The 18,875-nt window shown below is 42.0% G+C and overlaps 1 protein-coding gene across 1 annotated transcript in view; it reads right to left on the bottom strand.

Annotated features, from left to right (window-relative positions):
• Window positions 1-1,466: 1,466 nt before the first annotated feature.
• The window catches only part of CPO (carboxypeptidase O), a 32,139-nt gene continuing 14,730 nt past the window's right edge, over window positions 1,467-18,875 (bottom strand). Inside the window, exons 2-9 of the mRNA XM_090044840.1 lie at window positions 10,903-11,017; window positions 9,454-9,555; window positions 8,350-8,454; window positions 7,601-7,711; window positions 5,753-5,843; window positions 4,236-4,438; window positions 3,249-3,333; window positions 1,467-1,862 (exon numbers count right to left, since the gene is read on the bottom strand). Coding sequence (XP_089900966.1) covers window positions 1,597-1,862; window positions 3,249-3,333; window positions 4,236-4,438; window positions 5,753-5,843; window positions 7,601-7,711; window positions 8,350-8,454; window positions 9,454-9,555; window positions 10,903-11,017 — 1,078 coding nt within the window. The 3' untranslated portion in view covers window positions 1,467-1,596. The remainder of the gene's footprint in view (window positions 1,863-3,248; window positions 3,334-4,235; window positions 4,439-5,752; window positions 5,844-7,600; window positions 7,712-8,349; window positions 8,455-9,453; window positions 9,556-10,902; window positions 11,018-18,875) is intronic.

The following is an 18,875-nucleotide window of genomic DNA, read 5'->3' as shown; positions in this document are numbered from 1 at the left end:
TCTAGTCTGGCTTGTGGAGATAGGAACAGCCCGTCATTTTTTTCTTTTCACTCTTGTACTTGTGTATTTAGCCAGCTAAATGTCTCTCTTTACATATTTGGTTACTTGCCTGTAAAAGAATGACAGTCTCAAGAAGGACCAAGTCTCTCCCACCATATACCTACATCACCTTTATGCTTGCTTTCAACCATCTTTGTTACCAGATTAGGATAGCCCACAGCTTCTGGTCCCTTTCATACCCCATGGAGGTCAGCAATCAAAGACTGCACATATTTCAGAAGTGGAAACAGGGAGAACAGCCAGAGATCTATGTCTTGCATATCTGCTGGTGCCAGCAATGGATGGGAAGTCAGATTTTTCATGCTGATCAGTTGGAGGCTGTGAAAGAAGTAGGGTAGTGCCTGGCAAAAGGTTTTGCGGTCCTCATCAACTGCACCATTGTGGGGTGGGGGAGAAGTACAGCTCTCTCCTTGTATCTTTCAGACAGGAAGCAAGACTTCCAAAAATAACATAGGCTTGGCTTAAACCAGAGGTGTCAAACTCCTCTGGGTAGTGCTGACATGTAGGGAGTGCACAGGGGTGTAAGTGCACCCCCTGAGAGCGCTGGTGCACTCACTGTCAGTCTGCACTCCCTGTTTAGCTGGAGGGCAGAGGGGCAGGCAGGAACACCAGTACCCTCCCTGGAAGCACCAGCCAGGGAGCAGAGCCACCCCCGATCAGCGCGATCAGCCGCTGGGGACCCCCCCAGTTGCTGACTGGTGTCGGGGGGGAGGGGGCACGTGCCCCCTCTTTCCCCCCACCCCCGACTCAAGAGGCATCAGTCAGCCATGCCTCTGGCTCTGTGACCCAGGGGGCAACATAGCCTGGGATGTGGCCTGGGTGAGCTGCCCTGCTGGGGCAGTGTCCTAGACTGCACCACCCACTGGGGTGTGGGCAGCATGGCCCAGGACCCAGCCCCAGTGAGTTGTACAGGCAGTGCTACTTGGGACTGGACTGGCCCCCATGGGTGGTGCAGCCTGGGGCGTGGTCACAACAGGCTGCCCCACTTGCTGCTGGTCCCAGACTGTGCCACCCATTCTGCCCACTGGAGCCACATCCCAGGCTGTGCTGCCTGCACTGCTTACTGAGGCATGGGTGGCACAGCCAAGGGCCAGCAGTGAGCAGCATAGGCAACCTAACCTTGGACCGGCCCCAGTGAGTGGCACACCTGGGACCTCACCCAAGTGAGCACTATAGGTGGTACACATCCCAGGCACTGCATGATGGGGGGTCAGTTTGGTGCAAGAAAGACAGTAGCACCAGGGGCTGGATTTTTGGGCTCTGCAGGCTGCATGTCTGACACCCCTGTTTTAAGGAATCAAAGGAATGGAACCAAACCATCCACTACCACAGGTCTTGAGAAGGGACTGATTTTGTTAGATGGCAGATCATCTCCTATTCCCCCTTTAAAAACACTGGAGAAAGGCTTGCAAGTACTGTAATGATCCTTTATTTAAATGTTATAGCATTCAGATCTCCAAGTATCATCAGTGTTTCCCTTTGAACTGATATTACACACTGCATGGGCGTTTCCTGTTGCAGTCTATATAGGTATACTTAAGACAGTGCCCCCACGAACAGGACACTAAGCAACAGGTTCAGACACAGATTTCCAGAGGTCAGTTTTGCCCCATTTGGGAAATACTTCTGATTTACATATTCAATGATGGTTATCACAGCCATAGTAGTCTCCTCACATGTGGGTTGGATTTGGTCTGCTGGTAAAAAAAATGCATGCGCACCTCTGTCTCTCAGCTCCAACGTATAAGAGAACGGAATGCCAATCATGTGAGCCCAGTCTCGTGAGGAGCCAGAGTTCTGGTCTATGAAGTCAAAAACAGAGGTGAGGTGAGTGTATTAGGCACTTTTTTGTTAGAAATTTCTCTTGCTATAATTTATACAAGATCACTACAAGATCCCTGAACCAAGCAGCATAGTGTGTCATCAAAGCAGACACAACAGTGCTTCACAATGGGAAATGGACCTAGGTTCTGGAGTTCTTGATTGCATTAAAATCTTTACATAGACCTTTCATAAGCAAAATTGCTCCCCGCTAGCCTTTGCCTATGGTTTTCTGCAGGGTGTTCTTAGTATTTCTGTTGTTTTGCCCTGGAGTTGTGTATGAGGGTCTGAAATAGTGATCTGGGGGAATGCTTAAGTAAATGGTTGCCTGCAAATGCAGGGGACTGAGCAGGATGGCCCAGGAGGACTATGTTGCTATAAGATAGCATTATCCAATGACTGACCTGGCTGCTTTTGCAGACAAGATATAGGGCAAGTTGGATGGATTATTTGTCTATTCTGATATTAAATTTTCTGCTTTACTAGGTTTTACTCCAGATCTGAAAACTTTCCAACTGTAACCTATGTCCAGACCATATAATTTATCTGCCTTGCAGTTCTGTCTCTTTACAGATTTAAAGTATCTACAAACATGGGCCCAGCTTCTTAAAAGTGGATGATCATTTCTAATCATGCCATGCCTACATGAGCAAAATGCCTTGTGTGTCAACTCAGAGATGCATTAAGTACATGCAACTAAGGGACTGACCAACCCAGGCAGTGGACATGCATATCTTGGAAATAAAAAATATATACAAAAAATTCTTCTGCTCCATCTATCTAACATGATTCATTCTTATCTGGACAGGAGAAAAGCTTTTATGGGTAAAGGAAGATAGTTCTCCATGATTTTTCCATACTCCAGCAGAAAGCATCAATAAGAGTGCCAGCTAATATCATCTGTGATAATGGTTTCTGTGATGTGGTCTTCAGTCTAGTAGGCCCCAGACTGAAACCAGCTTATTTCACACTGAACAGCAAGCTGTCATCAGATGATAAAGTCTGATTGTCACTATAGACTTGATTTGGATTTGAACCTCTAGCAGATGGGCTGAAATCCTGGCTTCTTTCATATCAGTGGACATTTTTCCAAAGACTTTAGTAGGAATAAAATGATTAACCCATTTCTGGGACTTCTGATTATTCAAATAAGCCATTCTTTTTAAGAACCAGCAACTGACTGATACTGCCTTCATGTGGTCAGCTATTTAACATACAAAATCATCACATATTCAGGTGATCAGTATATAAACCTGTTTATCCCTTACTATTCTAAGTGGGCACTCGGTGAAGCAGTATTACAGAATCAGGATGCTTCTTATTCCTCTGTAACAACAGAGCAAATAGGAAAAAAAACACAAACTTACATAAAACCGAAGAGGCTGGCCCCACTGTGAAATTGGTCCCATGTTTTCCCTTCAGTACAGTTGCTGCTTTCTGTGCAACATCCACCTATGAATTTGAAATGAAAATAAAGACGTTGTTATCTGGTAAATGCATGAACTATTCTGAGTGGCTCAGCATTCTTATCTGTTTCAGGCTACATTTCTATATCACTGGTTTCGGGTTTTGGCATCAGTTTTTAGTTCAACACTCAAGCTGGTAGGGAATAATTTCCAAAACCTTTGGAAAATTTTACACACGTTCTTTTTGGGTGAAAATTTGTGGGTTGTTTTTTTTTTTAAATGATGTAGAAAAATTGCAAAATTAAAAAACTGCCCTGCTAATAGTCAGCAAATCTACTAGATTAGCTGCACATCTGAAGAATGAAAATCTGTGTTGTATCTCTTACCAGCGTGAGTTCAGAGGACTGAACTAGTCTTTTGTGGATGGAAAACATATCTGTACGACTAAGTACAGGCTTGTTTTTGTGTAGGGCACTAGATTTCAAAATTTTGAGAAAAGTACTTCTACAATGCTCATATCATTCATAATCCATGAATAATCATCTAAGGTGAAGAATCAGGATGAATTGTTGCAGTACACAGGCAAAGAAACCTTCACCTATAACACATGGATATATGAATAGGATAGGGAAAGAGAACGTAGCTCCAAATTAGTAAATGAAGAATGTACATGCTTTATAAGTTCACCATCCCCTCAGGAAGTTGTGGTGTTTTCTTTAAAGAAAAACTATTGATTTTGTATCTTGATATGTCATTTCTCCCTTCAGAGAAATGCCATATCAAAACCAACAAGTACTTTGTTTGCTACTGTCAGTATTAAGAAGAGGCAACGAAGATAATGGGCGTTATTAAACAGACTCATTAATCATCAAGGAGGCGATCAGGATGCAAGAGCTAATGAAAATGTAATACTTGACTCCAACATATATTATGGAACTGTGGCCTTACCAGTTCCTGATGGTTACTTGCAGGTTCCTTTGTGTATCCATATGGAGAGAGAATGAGCTGTCCAAAAGAGTGAATAGTCAAGAAGCACAAAATATCACTTTTTCTGCTTTCAATCAATCTAGCCACAGCTTTAGTTTCAGGTTCTGATTCTGCCTCAGGCCCACAAAAAGTTGAACTGGAACAGTTATGGGATGTACCAACACCTGTACAGGAAATCAGAGGCAAACCAAAATAAGTATGTATTTTGAGAGAACAGTGACGTTTATATGAGAGTCTGAGAATGGGGAACTATATGGTTCACATAAGAATACTGATCTGTTAACTTCTAACTCCAGCATAAGTAAAGATTAAAAGCAGATGCTAGGTTGATGTGAAAGTGTTTGGGGGCCATAAACGTGCTCCAAGTGCTGAACTGTCTATGTCACAAAAACATTGCTGTCATTTTTGCACACCTCCAAAACTGTCACCCTTTCAAAATCTGCACAAGAGGGTGAGGAACTCTGTACCTCGGAGAAGTGGTGTCTTCAGGTTAACACTGAGCAGTCAAGTTACATTTGGGCTTTCTCAGGTCTCCAGTCTCTTCCATAATCAGACTACAGGCTGCAGACTACTCATGGGACATAATGCTTCACTTCTACTAGTCAGGAAAGGAAACCATGAGGAAAACCTGTCCCACAGAGAAGAATGTAGGCATGAGCCACCCAAACCATAACTTCCAAGTGGCTCCACAGTGATAACTGAATTCGACCATTTGGGTTTTAGGCTGAAATTGTTTGATTTTTGGAAAAGTTGGCCGCAAGACGAAGGTTCCACAGGGAAAATATTACTCTATCTTCACTAAACAGATATCCCAATAGTATAATGAGAGTGAAATTAATTATTTTTAAACCTTGGATTAACCAAAGGAACCAAAAGGAAAATCATTTCCACTTTTCAGATATTTTTTCCTACCCTCCATTTCAGAAAAAATCAGGGCTCTTGTGGAATTTATACTGGAGCCCAGCCTTCCACCAAGAGAAGATGGTACAGCACTAGTGAGGAGATCTCCTGAAGTAAGAGAGAAGTAGTGGGGGAAGTAAAATATATAAAAGGGAGTCAGCTGAGGGTAGGCCCTGTTTTTCAGAGGTGCATGAGCAATTTTACACCTACAAATAACTGCCCTTGCATGTCTGCAGCTGCCGCTGTAATTCTCAGCAGCACAAATACTGCAGTCTAAGATGATTTCTGCCTAGAACTAATGATTGTACCTGCAGTAGACTGGAGGCAGGGTTATTTAAGAAGCAAAATTCTGCCTGCAAAATCAGATGCTATGTTGGGGCCAAACTGAAAATCAGGACTTAGATATTTTTACAAGTTAGCTTCTACTTATAAGTCTCTCTTGATGGAATCAAAAGTGTGCGTTTTCTATATTACAACTCTTTACTCTTTTAGAGTAAGAGATATACATAGCTCAGAGGCTGTTCCACCTCCCCCTTCATATATTTTCCTGTATCAAATCTCAAGTACTTAAAACTTACCACCCCAGGAGGAATTAAAGTTACGATTAAGGTCTGTCCCAAAGCAGGTGCCATTCATATGGGAAGAACGGGATTTCCTCCAGAGACGTGCCTGAACAGAAATTGCATCATTGTGTTATAACATAACTGAAACAAGAGAATAATGATCAAAGCAACATCCTATATAAACCCCTAGCACTTAAATCCTGCCATTCCAAATAACACCTCCATTCAATCTAACTGCTGTGCATGATGCATTTCTAAAGAGTGGCTAGGGAACATGCTTTACCTCTCTTTTCAAGTTGGGAACTTTTATACACAGTACAATAGGAGACAAGTGAACTGTGGTACAGCAACTTCCCCTGCCATTCCCCTGCAGCAGGGCAGGTGACCCTGTTCCAAAGCAAATGCCAGATTACAGGTGGTGTTTTATTGTCCAAGATTGATTCTATTGAGACCCAGGTTTTGTAAGGGATACTATAAAAGAAAGGTCGAGGGGGGGTTGCCAGTCAATGCTCCTATCATTCCCCAGTTCCTTGCCTCCCCTGACATTATACCCCCTGCCCAAGCTTAGTCACCGTGGTCCAGCGCACACTATGCACAGTCTGTGTATGCTTCTCCAGAGAGCCACCTGCACAACAGAGTGCAGAGTGGAGCTCTCCAAATGCTGATGTTGCAATGTCTGATTTTGGAAAGCTCCATGATGAAAGACAGATTCAACTCAACAAGGAGACAGACAGGATATAGACTGGGACAGATGAGCCTACAGGGCCCTGTTAAGGTCCTGAGTTAAATAAGAATTCAGAAGGGGTTTCACTTGATTCAAAAAAGGGAGCTACTGGACACATCCTTTTTAATTCTCCACATTACCCAAAATACCCGGAAAAGAAATGGGTATGAGAGGATTCGCATTTGGGAGATATATTTGGAAGGATACATCTAACTGAGGAGTCCAGTAATTATCTACTGTCCTTAAAAGACACCATTCCTGCTCAGGTGTCCAGTGATGTGCTGTTGCTTCTCTGGGGGGAATGTGTAGTACTGCATTCTACATTTCGAAGTATTGTAGTCATTCCCAGACAGCAGGAAAAAATGGATTCTGGATCCTTGAAGCTAGTGCCTTCACTGTTGATCTGTATCCCTCTGGGTGTATCTACACATGCAATTAAGGCAGAGCAATAAACTCTATGACAGTTCATGCTGGATGCAACTGCTCCCAGGTGCAGTGTCTACACATGTGCCTGAGACCACAGCACTTCAAGCCAGGGCAGAGCAGCTCTGGGATGGCAGGGGGTCTAGGCAGGCCAGCCCCAGGCTCCAGGTGATGATGTTGGGTGGTGGAGGAGCTGGCTGGGGCATGAGGGTGCTAATAGTGTGGGGCTAGGCTGCAGACAGTCCCCCACACTTTAGCTCCCCTGTGCCCCAACCAGCCGCTGTCATTGTCTACACATCTATTTCAGCACAGGTAAGTACTGTGCTCTGGCAGTACTATCTTATGGCAGAATTAATTAGTTTACTGAACCCTAATACATGTGTAGATGATGACACTTTCTTTTGGAGCTAATTAGTCTACTCGGCAGTAAAGCACATGTGTAGAGACACCCTCTGAGCTCAAAGAAGTGCTGATTTCCTGAGGAGGTGGTACCTTTGTCCCACGGATGAGTGGTTATGTGTAACAGTTATCACTCTCTTCCAGCAAGAGAGAGGCTTTGACAATTCTGCCTCTATGTAGAAAAACTCACCTGCAAGTGTAGACTTTGCTGCTGACTATGCCCTCCAGAAGTATAAAATGAACATTTTGCTAGTTCTTGATTTATCCTTGCACAATTAACAGACAGATTTTCCTGCTCTTGGGTTTTCTTTACTTACTGTGGTCCAGGAATAGATATACCCATCAATATTGAAAACAGGCAGGATGTACAAGTCCAAGTTCTGGAGAAGGCTGCTTATCTTTGGATCAGTTCTGTAATTTTGTAGAATCTGAAAAAAAAGAGCACAAAAGACTTGCATCAGACAACCTGGCATTAATCAATTAAGATCATACACATGTTAGTTTAGCTCTAGCATAGAAGAATCAGATGGTCTTAGATCCCAAGTGGTAACCTCAATTCCACTTGCCCATCAAGCACACTAAGACATCTACTGCAACCTCAAACACATTTCAGACATGGCACTCTATTAAATAACATGTATACTTCATTCTACTACTTTTATTGTTGTAAGCTGCACAGATAAGCAGGAGCTTTAGGACAGCTATACACAAAAAGTTAAGGAATCTCTCTATACTACATCTTCTAGTATTCTACCCTTAGGATCTTAAATTGTTCCACGTGGCCTGGTGGCTCTGGGATGCATACAAAAAACTTGCTGTATAGCCTGCTATAGCAAATAGCAATCTTCCCATTCACTTCAATGGAGTTTGGGTCAAATTGAGAGGACAAGGTATCAACCACCAAGCCATTGTATGAACTTGGGCCTCCAAACCTGCACAAATAGTAAATATTACCCATCACTAAGAGTGAAAGCATACAGCTTTCTCTTAAAGAGCAGATGATAAGAACTGAAGTATCCAGTTGTATGTTCTTTTTATTACTGAAAACAGGAAAAGAATGACTCACTTCTTTCACAAACCACTGGCAGAAGGCTGGAGAGATCCATTCTATGGCATGAATCCCGCAATCCATCCAAATGATCTTCTTGATTTTATTTGTTGGTTGACTGATCTAAGGAGGGTAAAAAGTGATCAGTAGGAAAACTTATATTACAATAAAACAGCCCAGCATATTACAGGATACAAAGTGTGTTCTTTGGTATACTTCTGAGCCATCCAAAATCATTACTATTACAGGTTTCATTATGACAGGCTTTCCTCCCTGATAACCCAATCTCAGTATAATCCCAGAACAAAAATTTTAAAGTGCCTGTTGAACAAAGAGTGTCAATAAAGCCATTTTTAAAATCAGTATATACTAGTCATATGCTGGACTGTTTGTTCATACTTTGATGTTCTTTGGAAGTAGACGTGCAGAAAGAGAAAGTCTAATTTTACTTGGCATTGAAGACAGATTATATAATAGCCAAGCAAATGATTAAAACTGTCATTTTGCCATGACTTCTTGAACAAATTGTCATGAAATAGTCACAGTAGAAAGGTGGTATTTCATAGAAGGTGTTAAAAGCAGACAGCCCCTCTACTAGAGAAGCAGCTATGACATATACAGTTACACAAGGTTGATTATGTTGTCTCCACTATATAATATTTTAGCCAAACCTGGTGTCTTCACTTCATAACAGTGATCTCAAAGATTTTTTTATAATCATCTGAGAGATAGCAGGCATCTCTAATATACTATCTAAAAGCAAAAACATCCATTTTTTCAGTGAATCTGGACAAGAATCCTTTTAGAGAAAGTTTGAACCTTGACATTTACAACTCCAAGGGTGCATCTACACAAGAGGCTTTTTACCATTGGATGCCTCCACTACAGCGCCGTAGCAACACACTCCCTTGTTATACTACGTTGCTATGGTGACGTAGCAGCCAAAAATAACCGTGTGCAGGCAGCATGGTGCAGTACAGGCCATTACTGCACCATCTTTTAGTACTTCCAAAAGGAAGTACTAAATGATGGCACAATAAACAAAGGCACCATATGGCCATGTTAGACGTGCCCCCAGTTTATGAAGATGCCCTTTATATTTAATAATAGATCCTCACTCACCTTAAGATAATACATTGGCCGTTTTTCATATGTTGTTCCTAGATAATGCTGAGTCACCAGTTCCCTGTTGCTTTCCTTTATCTGATACATCCAATGATAAATCTGAAACAGTCAAAAGGACTTGCTGCCATTAACAGGGAGTTCCTTGTGCTCTCTCCCCCCATTTCCAGATATAAATGTTTTTTATGTTGCTTACGCAGTATTTTACTCGGTGCACAGTTCAGGCTGTGAAAGTACTTTGCACAAGACGAAAGTATTTCACTTGCATCAAAGAAAAAAAAAAAAATCCAGGTTGGGCTTGTGTCACTGCAGGACAAGACAAGCAATCCTTTGTACCCTAGCCAACATTCTTGATCTACGGGCCCCTTTCTACTGACTTCACTGGGCACTGGGTCGTTCCTTCCACCAAATCCTAACACTGCCTTTAAATCCATCCTTCCATTCATATTATTATTAGTTTTAACCGTATTTCAATTGAACAGCAGTTCTCCACAATACAGCCAACAAACCAAAAAATGCAAGTGTTTACTGTGCACTCTCCCTCATCTTCTACATCTGCAATACCATAAGGCTGTTTTTGCAAGTACCCTCTAATCAGACTGTAACACAGATATGTGAGCAACAGTCTAGTTGTCTCAGTCCTCTAACTCTGACTTTAAGTCTTTTCTAAAAGCTGGGTACTTCCAGAGAAGGGAAGCAAACCACCAGATGTGGAAAAACAGGAAGTTTTTCCTCTCCGGTTTTCTGAGTACATCTCATTCCTTCTGTCTTATAAACTCATCAAGACAGGAACAGTCTTCAGTGTATTGGTGTTCTATTCACTACCAAGCTTTTCAGAGCTTAATTAGTGCATTTTCTTGCATACCACCCTCCCCATAAGATACATGCCTTGTTTTCGGAAGGCAGGTTGAAGGGAAAAAAGGGTTTTTTCCATAATCAGAGCTGAAAGCTAACTACATGAAGTAGCTTGCTTGCCCTCAACCAGCTCACTGGTTGCTTCAGACAAAAGCTCAAGCTTTAATCCTATCACAGCCACTGCCAAATTAGCAGCAACTTTTGGCAGCGGCTTCTGCCCTGCTGAATGCTGGCTGGAGAGAAGGGAGAGAAACAGAGACCCTTAAGGCCATTTCAACATCTCTATCCTTCTATTCTGGTGCAGAAATAGCTTTCCTGCTCAAGACATAGACCCCAATTGGAGGGCTAGTTTTGCAGGAAAAAGCATGTGTGGTATGCAGGTAAATATGGCAAATAATTGTCATAATAATGAAAAGGCATACTTAAATATGACAATATGAACTATAAGTTATGAATATTGGCTTGAAGCCAGTAACATTATTTGGACCCTCATGATCCATCAGTCCTTCACACAGAGTATTTACCCTATGGAGAATCAAAAACACAGAATGAAATTCTGGCTTCACTGGGAGTCAGGCTTGGGTCCCTCCTCACCTCTTCCATTGGATGATAGGCAGTATAGTTATAACCTTCGAGAACTCTCCAGAAACTGCTGTTTTCCTTCTGTATACCACTGTCAAGTTGTTCCTGTACTTTGTTTATTTGGACTCTGGAGACAAAAAGAGAAAAAGTTGCCTAACGGTAACTAAAGATTGATTTGGGTTGATACTTTGCCTGATGCCTTGTTCTGATAAAGCAGGAACTTCGCCTTTATACCAGGGACTCCCTCAAACCGGTGGCTCTTCTGGCCACTAGGCACAGTAACAGCAACAACAATGATTATAGCAGGCCAATATTCTGAAATTTAACATGTTTGTGAGATTTTCCATAATGAAGTTCAATTTGTGAACAGAAACATACTATGACAAAAATTACTGAAAATATTAATTGACGATTTTAAGATTTTTTCCTTTTTAGCTGTAGCATTGGATGAATTTTTTGGTGATCAAACCTTGTTGACGTGCTGAAATTTCATCACTTTAAATAAACAGTAAAAAAAAGTTATATATGCACTATATTAATAATGTGGGGTTGTTTTTGTTTTCATCTGGCATGACTAGAGTGGTGCTTTATTTGCTAGACATGTTACCATTTTTTCTCACTTAAACTAAGCACCATTCCTCCCAAGCCTGGGGAGCATATATTAAAGGGCAAGCTGAATTTCTGACCAGGAGAGAAGCACTCTGCTTTGATTCCTGCTCTACAAGAGTGCATTTCTATTCAGGCAGCTGAGGGAGTCAATTAACTTAATGGCTTATTGTTTTTCACTGGTCATATTAAGGATTGTCTCTCCTTTTTAATTGACATGGTGTTCCACTAATGAAGCCAACCTTTCTTAGGGTAATTTTACTGTCCGCTAGTTCTCTTTATCTCTCTCCTCCTATTTCACGATCTTGGAGAGGCTTTAGCTCATTTCAAAATCATAGATCCACCCATGGAGACCGGTTTTCAGCAACAGCTAGGGTTTCAGCCAAGTCATCTGAAAATTAGACTCCCTGCTTTACACAACCATCTCTCTGGAAGAATCTTTTCCCCTTCATTCTGTCTTTCAAAGCATGGTGTTTATTATATATTAGAGTGTGTTGTATGACTATTCTGGAATATGATTGCTCTGAATCCATCAGTGTACAGACCTGAGTCAGTGACAAATGAATCTGACATAAGACTTCTTTTGGCTCCAGTGATCTTTGGACTAGATACCAGTTTCATGGAGTTATTTGAACCTGCAAACTCTATAACGGTGATAAAACTGTGTGTAAATGCTCTTACTAAAATTATTACAAAAGCAGAATAAATTCCACTTGTTGATTTCATGAGCTCATGAGTAAGTAGCCTGATCTGCTGAAATTAATGCTGAATGCCATTTAAAGCCTGGAAGAGTTAGTTCAGCTAAGTTTTATTTTGAGATCTAATGGTTACCCACATCTAAAACTCCAAGTATAATTTAGGCAGTACAAAATCACATGAACCAAAACCCATGGGAGCCAAATCCAAAAACAAACACACACACAAAAGATTATCAGAGTTGTGTTCAATTAAAATCTGCAAGTTGGATACAACCTGAATAATAAGGATTTCTAAGAATAATATGTCAGTTATGTGTCCATCATTACATAGCCCTAAGTCCTGCATACGAAATACCTTCAGAGAAAGGCTCCTCCTCAAAAACTGTTTTAAAGAAATCAAATGAAATGCTGTTTCTCATAGGACACAGACGCAATTTTTCAGCCTTGCCTTATTTAGGACTGCCTTTTGTGCACTCCACAAAATATGGGCACACATAATTATGAGTGCAAAGCAAGAGACTATCTTTAGAAAATCTGGTCCATAATTATTATTTGACCATAAATTTGCTATAAATATATATTCCAGGTGCTAGATTGTTTGTGTAGCAGCATCCATCCATACCCCAACTCTCCCTACCTGTTGTTGACAAGGCATTGTTACTTACTTACCAAAGAGAACTTGACAGACAGGATATTAGAGATTGCCCTGTCAAGTGAACAGCTTCAGAGTGGCCCTTAATCCTCTTTCAAAGTATCTTTGATTAGCAAGTGTCACTGTAGCTGGGCTGTCATCAGTATGTCTATACAGCATTTGCCATCCTAGTGCCGGATGGCTATAGAGATGTAATTCTTCTATGAAATATTATAGCTACTGGATCTTTTTCAATTTTGCATGGGGTATGTGACAGTTTGGGAAACATGTCTTTGCTCAGTTACAAATTCCATTTGGCTTTATGAACACTATTTGTACTTGTAACTTTCACTGAGAATTAGATCATCCATTTGGAAGCTGGATCCCAGCACATAGGAACAAAGTATGCCTGGATAGATGTGACAAAGCAATAAAAGGGATCACCAGCCTCAGATGGACCACACCTACCTGACAACTGGGTTTTAAGATTTAAATTTTTAAAGTATTGAGTTTCAAATATAAACCACAAATAGTTAGTATTTGACTTATTTATTCATTGTTCAGAACAGCTTGATGCAGGCTTATGCAAACCCTGTTTAGTCTTGTGAATATCTCATTGGCTATTTGCTATGTGCATGGCTGACCTTTCACTATGCACTACACACCTGGTCAATTAAAATCACAGGGCATTATTCCTGCTTTCTGACTGGAAGACTTTATTAAAATAAAATTAAACAAGAATACAGAAAAATAAAGAGATTTTCAGATTATAAGAACTTCCTTTCTGAATATGTTTGCACAAGAAGTTGCAAGACTTTCATTTTATGCATATATTCATTTGAAGAAAAAATAATCTTAAAGAGAATAAAGTTAAACAGTTGCAAATACAGGTGAGACAAACTTGTGGGTTTGATTCAGACAATATTTTTGAGTGTTTCTTTTAAAGTGTTTGTACAGCTCATCTTTCTGGATCTGCTAGCAAGCAGATGTGGAATTACAAATTACAAGAGTTTTAAATCAGTATATGATATGAGAAAATGTGCCAGTAGGACTGGAAGTGAACTTTGACAGCTATATGGCATGTAAACTATCCAAAGGTAAGTTAGAAGTTATCTGCTAGGAGCATTATAAAATTAAAACACCAGAAATATTTATATGTCTTAGCAACCAAGAACTGCAGCCTCATAATCGGCTGATTTTAAAGGACTTTGGATCAAGTCCTTGTAGTACTTTATAGGACTATGGATAAATCCTTATATATTTAGGGTGACCATACATCTTGATTTGGCTGGGACGGTCCCAGATTCTGGAGGGTATCTCAGTGCCCTAGCCAGTGGAAAAAATTGAACCAAAATTCCTGGATTGGCACAAACCTGCCTGCACGTATCCAGCTCTGGACTTAGGAATTTTGCTTCAGTTTTCCCCACTGCTGGTCCCTGGTCTGGACTCTGTTGGAGTGGAGTCACTTGTGCATTAGTGTCAAGGTGGGGAGGGGGGAAGGATTAACGGGGTCAGGGTGTGTGTGTGTATATATGTGCGTGTGTGCCCCTGTGCACACGCGCACGTGCACTGCTGTCATGCCTGGCCCTCTGCAGCTCCCCTGCCCCTCACAATCCTGGATTTCCCTCAAATTATAATGGTCACCCTACTTGTAGTACATTTGCAGTAAGGAAACATTTTACTTTTAAAGATTCTATAATGGAAACTCTTATTGCAAGCATCTTACAAAGTGAATCATTAATGATCATCAATATAATACGCAGTTTTTGGTTGAGCTGTAACTGCTACCATTTCCGTTTCCATACACAAATGTACAATATCAGCTCAACATACATGCAAATAGAATTTGCTATACTGTCCCATTAGCCACTGAAAAATATAGGAAGCATTAAAAAAATATATATGACCTTTGCTGATTGGCTGAAACACAAAATAAATTAGTTTTCTCTGCCAGTTAGAACTGGCTGTTTACTACCAGTTCAAAAGAAAGCTGTCACTGTTGCACCTTTGGCTATTAGGCAAAATGATTACATTTGCATTGCTAACTATTTGATACAACAGCAGTAATGTCTATGCAGACACAGGATAAACATCTCCCACTTTGAGAATAAATATCTCAGCTGCAGTTCAGAGTTTATTCTCCATAAATGCCTAGGCTTGCTTTGTTCTTTGTCTATCAGGAGAGAAACAATATCCTGTAATATCTCTCTATCCCCATTGACATTATGTCTTAATTACACCAAATGAAAGAAATGCCAGACAGTCAGATTGCTGCCAGATGGCTGGCTCTTATTTACTGATAAACCTTTTACAATAGCCAATGTGGAGACAGATAATTTTTAACAGCACACTGAGATGAGAAAGCATCCATTCGTTTATGATTATGGACTAGGTTTCTTGATGTAGAAGCACAAAGTTGATCCATGTGGCCAATCAAGAACAACGTTTTTTCTGATAAGAACACGGTGAAGCATTCTCACTCTGCTAAACCAACAGTCCCGGTGCAGGCTGTTTTCCAACTGGCTGCTCAGAACTGTGTTATAGGTGGCAAATTAAAATAAAAGAGTTAAGCCCCGTTGGTCTTTTTAAATGACCTTCCTTTCACTTAAGTGCTGCCAGGCAGCATCCTGCTCTCAGCCTAAAACACAAGGTAGCTGGACTAGGCTCAGTTTCATAATCTTCTTTTTGCAGTGAGCCTAGTCCTGAACACAGTTAAGGTGACAGCTAGAAACCAAGGTAATGAGTCCATTACATTCTGTGTGAGTCTTTCTACTGAATTCAATATGCTTTGGATCAGGCTCCAAAATATGTATATATGGATAGTCCATATAGAAAAAAAGAAGGGGGCAGGGAGAGCAGGAAGCTGTGTCCATTGTGCAAGAGCTGCTGGTGGAGGAAATAGGGTTGGTCTCACACACTGGGCAGATTCCAGCCTCCTGACATTGTCCTGTTAGGATGGACATCCCTGGACTGTGGTTACTTTGGCAGTCCCCAGCACTTCCATTCACATCTGTGTAATTCTGGTTTTGTAGTTAGAAACTCAGACATCTTGCTTTCCTCATCTCATGTTCCTCCATCCATACCCCGCAAATTGCAACCTCCTACTAAGCAATCAGTTATTAGTGAAACAGGACTAGATTTTTAAAGTTTTCAGGCATCTTAAAGTGCAGATAGCATTGCAATGGGAATGAGTGGCTTAGTGGCATTTAAAAACCTGCTTGAGCATGGGAAGCAGCGAGGAGGTGGCAGAGGACCCACTCAGCTTTCAGGGACTTGAGCAGGGTGCAATATGTTGATACTTAGACACCCCATAGGTAGAATAAGAGCTGGCCTTTTCTGTCCCTGGCATGAGCCAATAGCACACAGAAGATAACCTAGCCTGCTGTCAGGAAGTTTTCCCTATCTCAGTCTTCCTTGAACCACTCCAAGTTTTCTTAAATATACCTCCATCTATGTTTTTGGATCATTCCACACCACTGAGACATTTGTTTTCATTTTAAGATTGAATTTCATTCTGTAATGTCCAAATTGAAGGATCTGGATTTTCTATTTCCCACGGAAAAACGGGAAAAATGTGGATTTTACCTTTTATCTGAGAAAAGAGTAGATTTTTCATTTTAAGGGGAAAACAGACAGATTTTTTACTTTTGCAAAGAGCTGTCTGCAGGCTGCAGAATTCAAGCCTGCAAAAGCGTCTTGCAAAAAGGGAGAAAAACCCTAAGCCCTGTCCTGAGTGGGGGAGAGGGGGAAGGGGCAGAGCCTGATACTCTCGAGTCAGCCAAGGCTTAGCTCAGGCTCACTTTCACTCCTGAAGCCTTTGGGGTAAGGAAAGCTTGCAGGGGGCTGGAGACCCCTCTGGCAGGGTTGAAGGGAGTACGGGGCTGTGGGTCAGGAATGAGGGGCACCAGCAGAGATGAGGGGGGCCCTGTAGGTTGGGTGTGGGTGTGGATGCAGGTAACTGCCAGGGCTGGGGGCTGTGGGAAGAGCCAGCAAGGTGGGTGGAGGGCATGGCAGGGGTGTGTGGGTAGGGGCTGAAGAAGTAGGGAAGAGTCTATGGGCAATCTCAGGCCAACATGGGAAAACCCAAGTAGCATCCCTGCTCCCCACCAGAGGTAGGGATGGGTAGGCAGGCAGGGTCTTTTACCTGCATACCAAGGAGTTTTGAACAGGAGGGGCATCTAACCCTGCCCCCCACTACCACAAGAACGAGGCAGTGGCCATGGTGCAGTACTGCAGCATGCCAGAGGCTGCGGCAGGTGCTGAGCTGCTGCTGTCATCCATGCACCACTGGGTTAGGCTGGTCCAGCCCTCCACATGAGGCTTCCAGCACCCTAGCAGGAAGCTGAACATGGAGGCAAGCAGGAGCCGGCCTGGCCCAATGGCACATGACTCCATGCCCCATGCGTCCTTGTGCAGCTTCCCACTGGAGTGCTGGAAGCCCCACATGAAGGGCTAGCCCAGCCTGGCCTGATGGCACATGGACCAGGAGCTGTGTGCCATCAGGCCAGGCAGGAAGCCGCACATAGAGGCATAGAGTTGCATGCCATTGGGCCAGGTGGGTTTCTGCTTGCCTCCACATGCAGCTTCCCACTGGAGTGCTAGAAGCCCCATGTGGAAGCATGGAGCCCACCTGGCTCAATGGCATGCAGCTCCTGCATGCAGTGCCATGATCTGCATGTGCTGGCACATAGCCAGCCTGGTCTGATGTGAAGGCGCATGCCAGCAGGCTGATCCAGCTCTGTGCCAGCATGTACAGGCCTTGGGACTCAGCCAGAGGCATGTGCCACTGAGCCACCAGCCCTGGGGGCTGTGCACCACAAACCCCACAAACACTACACCTGCCCACAAACCCCCACATCCCTCCCACACACCTGTTCACAACCCCTAACATACCCCACACCCATTCACAATCCCCACACCCATTCACAGTCCCCCCAAAATCCCACACCCTCCCACAAACCCCACATACATACCCACACCTTCACAAATCCCCCTACACACAGACTCCACATCCATCCCCCATCCATAAAAAGTACCTGCATATACTTCTAAAGACGGTCAAATGGTGTTCTGTTTAGTTTAATTCATAAAAAAAAAAAGTAATTAATTCTGGATACTTTTGAGTTTTCCTGTGCATCATTTTGAATTTTTCTGTGCATAATTCCCTGGGATGTACAGAGTGGTCTCAACAGGAGCTCTAATTTTCCATAATGAAAAACCCAAAATCAAATGCCAAAATACATAGAACTGATTTTATTATAGTGATTGAGGCACTGGTAGGCTTCCAAATTGCTTTGAAATTTTCAATATATCAATAAGTTGTGTTCAACTGATACCTATATATAGTGGCCTTTCATTTTAATAATGAATTTTGGGATTTTAAGGAAAGAATTTGCAATTTTTTACCTGAGTATTTGCCATTTTTAAACAGAGAAAACCAGGATTCCTGGTCATGTGCAGTTGGGGAAAAGAAAAGAACAGAAAATATTGCATGCTTATGTTTTTGCAAAAGCAATTAGCAATGGTGCAGTAACTTTAAGATCTAATTTGCTTAACAGTTCTGAATAAACTTGTTTGGGTTGGCTGATTTGGTAATTTTAAAATTTCCCAAGTTCTTCTTTCAGTTACGTTTATTACAAGTTTTCTTTTGCTTTCTATCTGAACTCTATTTCCCCCTTTTCCTTACTGCTGATTTTTGAAAGTTCAGTATTCCACTTACTTTTGAGACATCATTGTTTTCACAGTCTCCCTCCTCCCCCCATATATTAATGTTCAATGTATTAATATCCTTCCTCCTGCTACCAGCATAGTTGTAAAAGGCATCTTATTCCCATAAAGCCCAATTTTCATGAGTTCCTTCCCTAAGATACTGAGCCAAATGGATTTCAACCAAGGGCACACTTCCTAAAGGAGATGCACTTTACCTTGGAGGACTGAACCATTATCTGCTTTGACTTGCATTAACTCATTCACCATTTTTTCTTGTCCTTATATTCTCTCTCTAATCCTTACTTTTCTGATTTTGATGATGACCCTCACTTTGCACTTCC

The sequence above is a fragment of the Crocodylus siamensis genome, chromosome 4 (assembly GCF_052110815.1).
Source record: "Crocodylus siamensis isolate JL-2025a chromosome 4, ASM5211081v1, whole genome shotgun sequence".
Taxonomy (NCBI): domain Eukaryota; kingdom Metazoa; phylum Chordata; order Crocodylia; family Crocodylidae; genus Crocodylus; species Crocodylus siamensis.
Note: the sequence above shows the minus strand (reverse complement) of the source record. Positions and strands in the feature narration are given on the sequence as shown.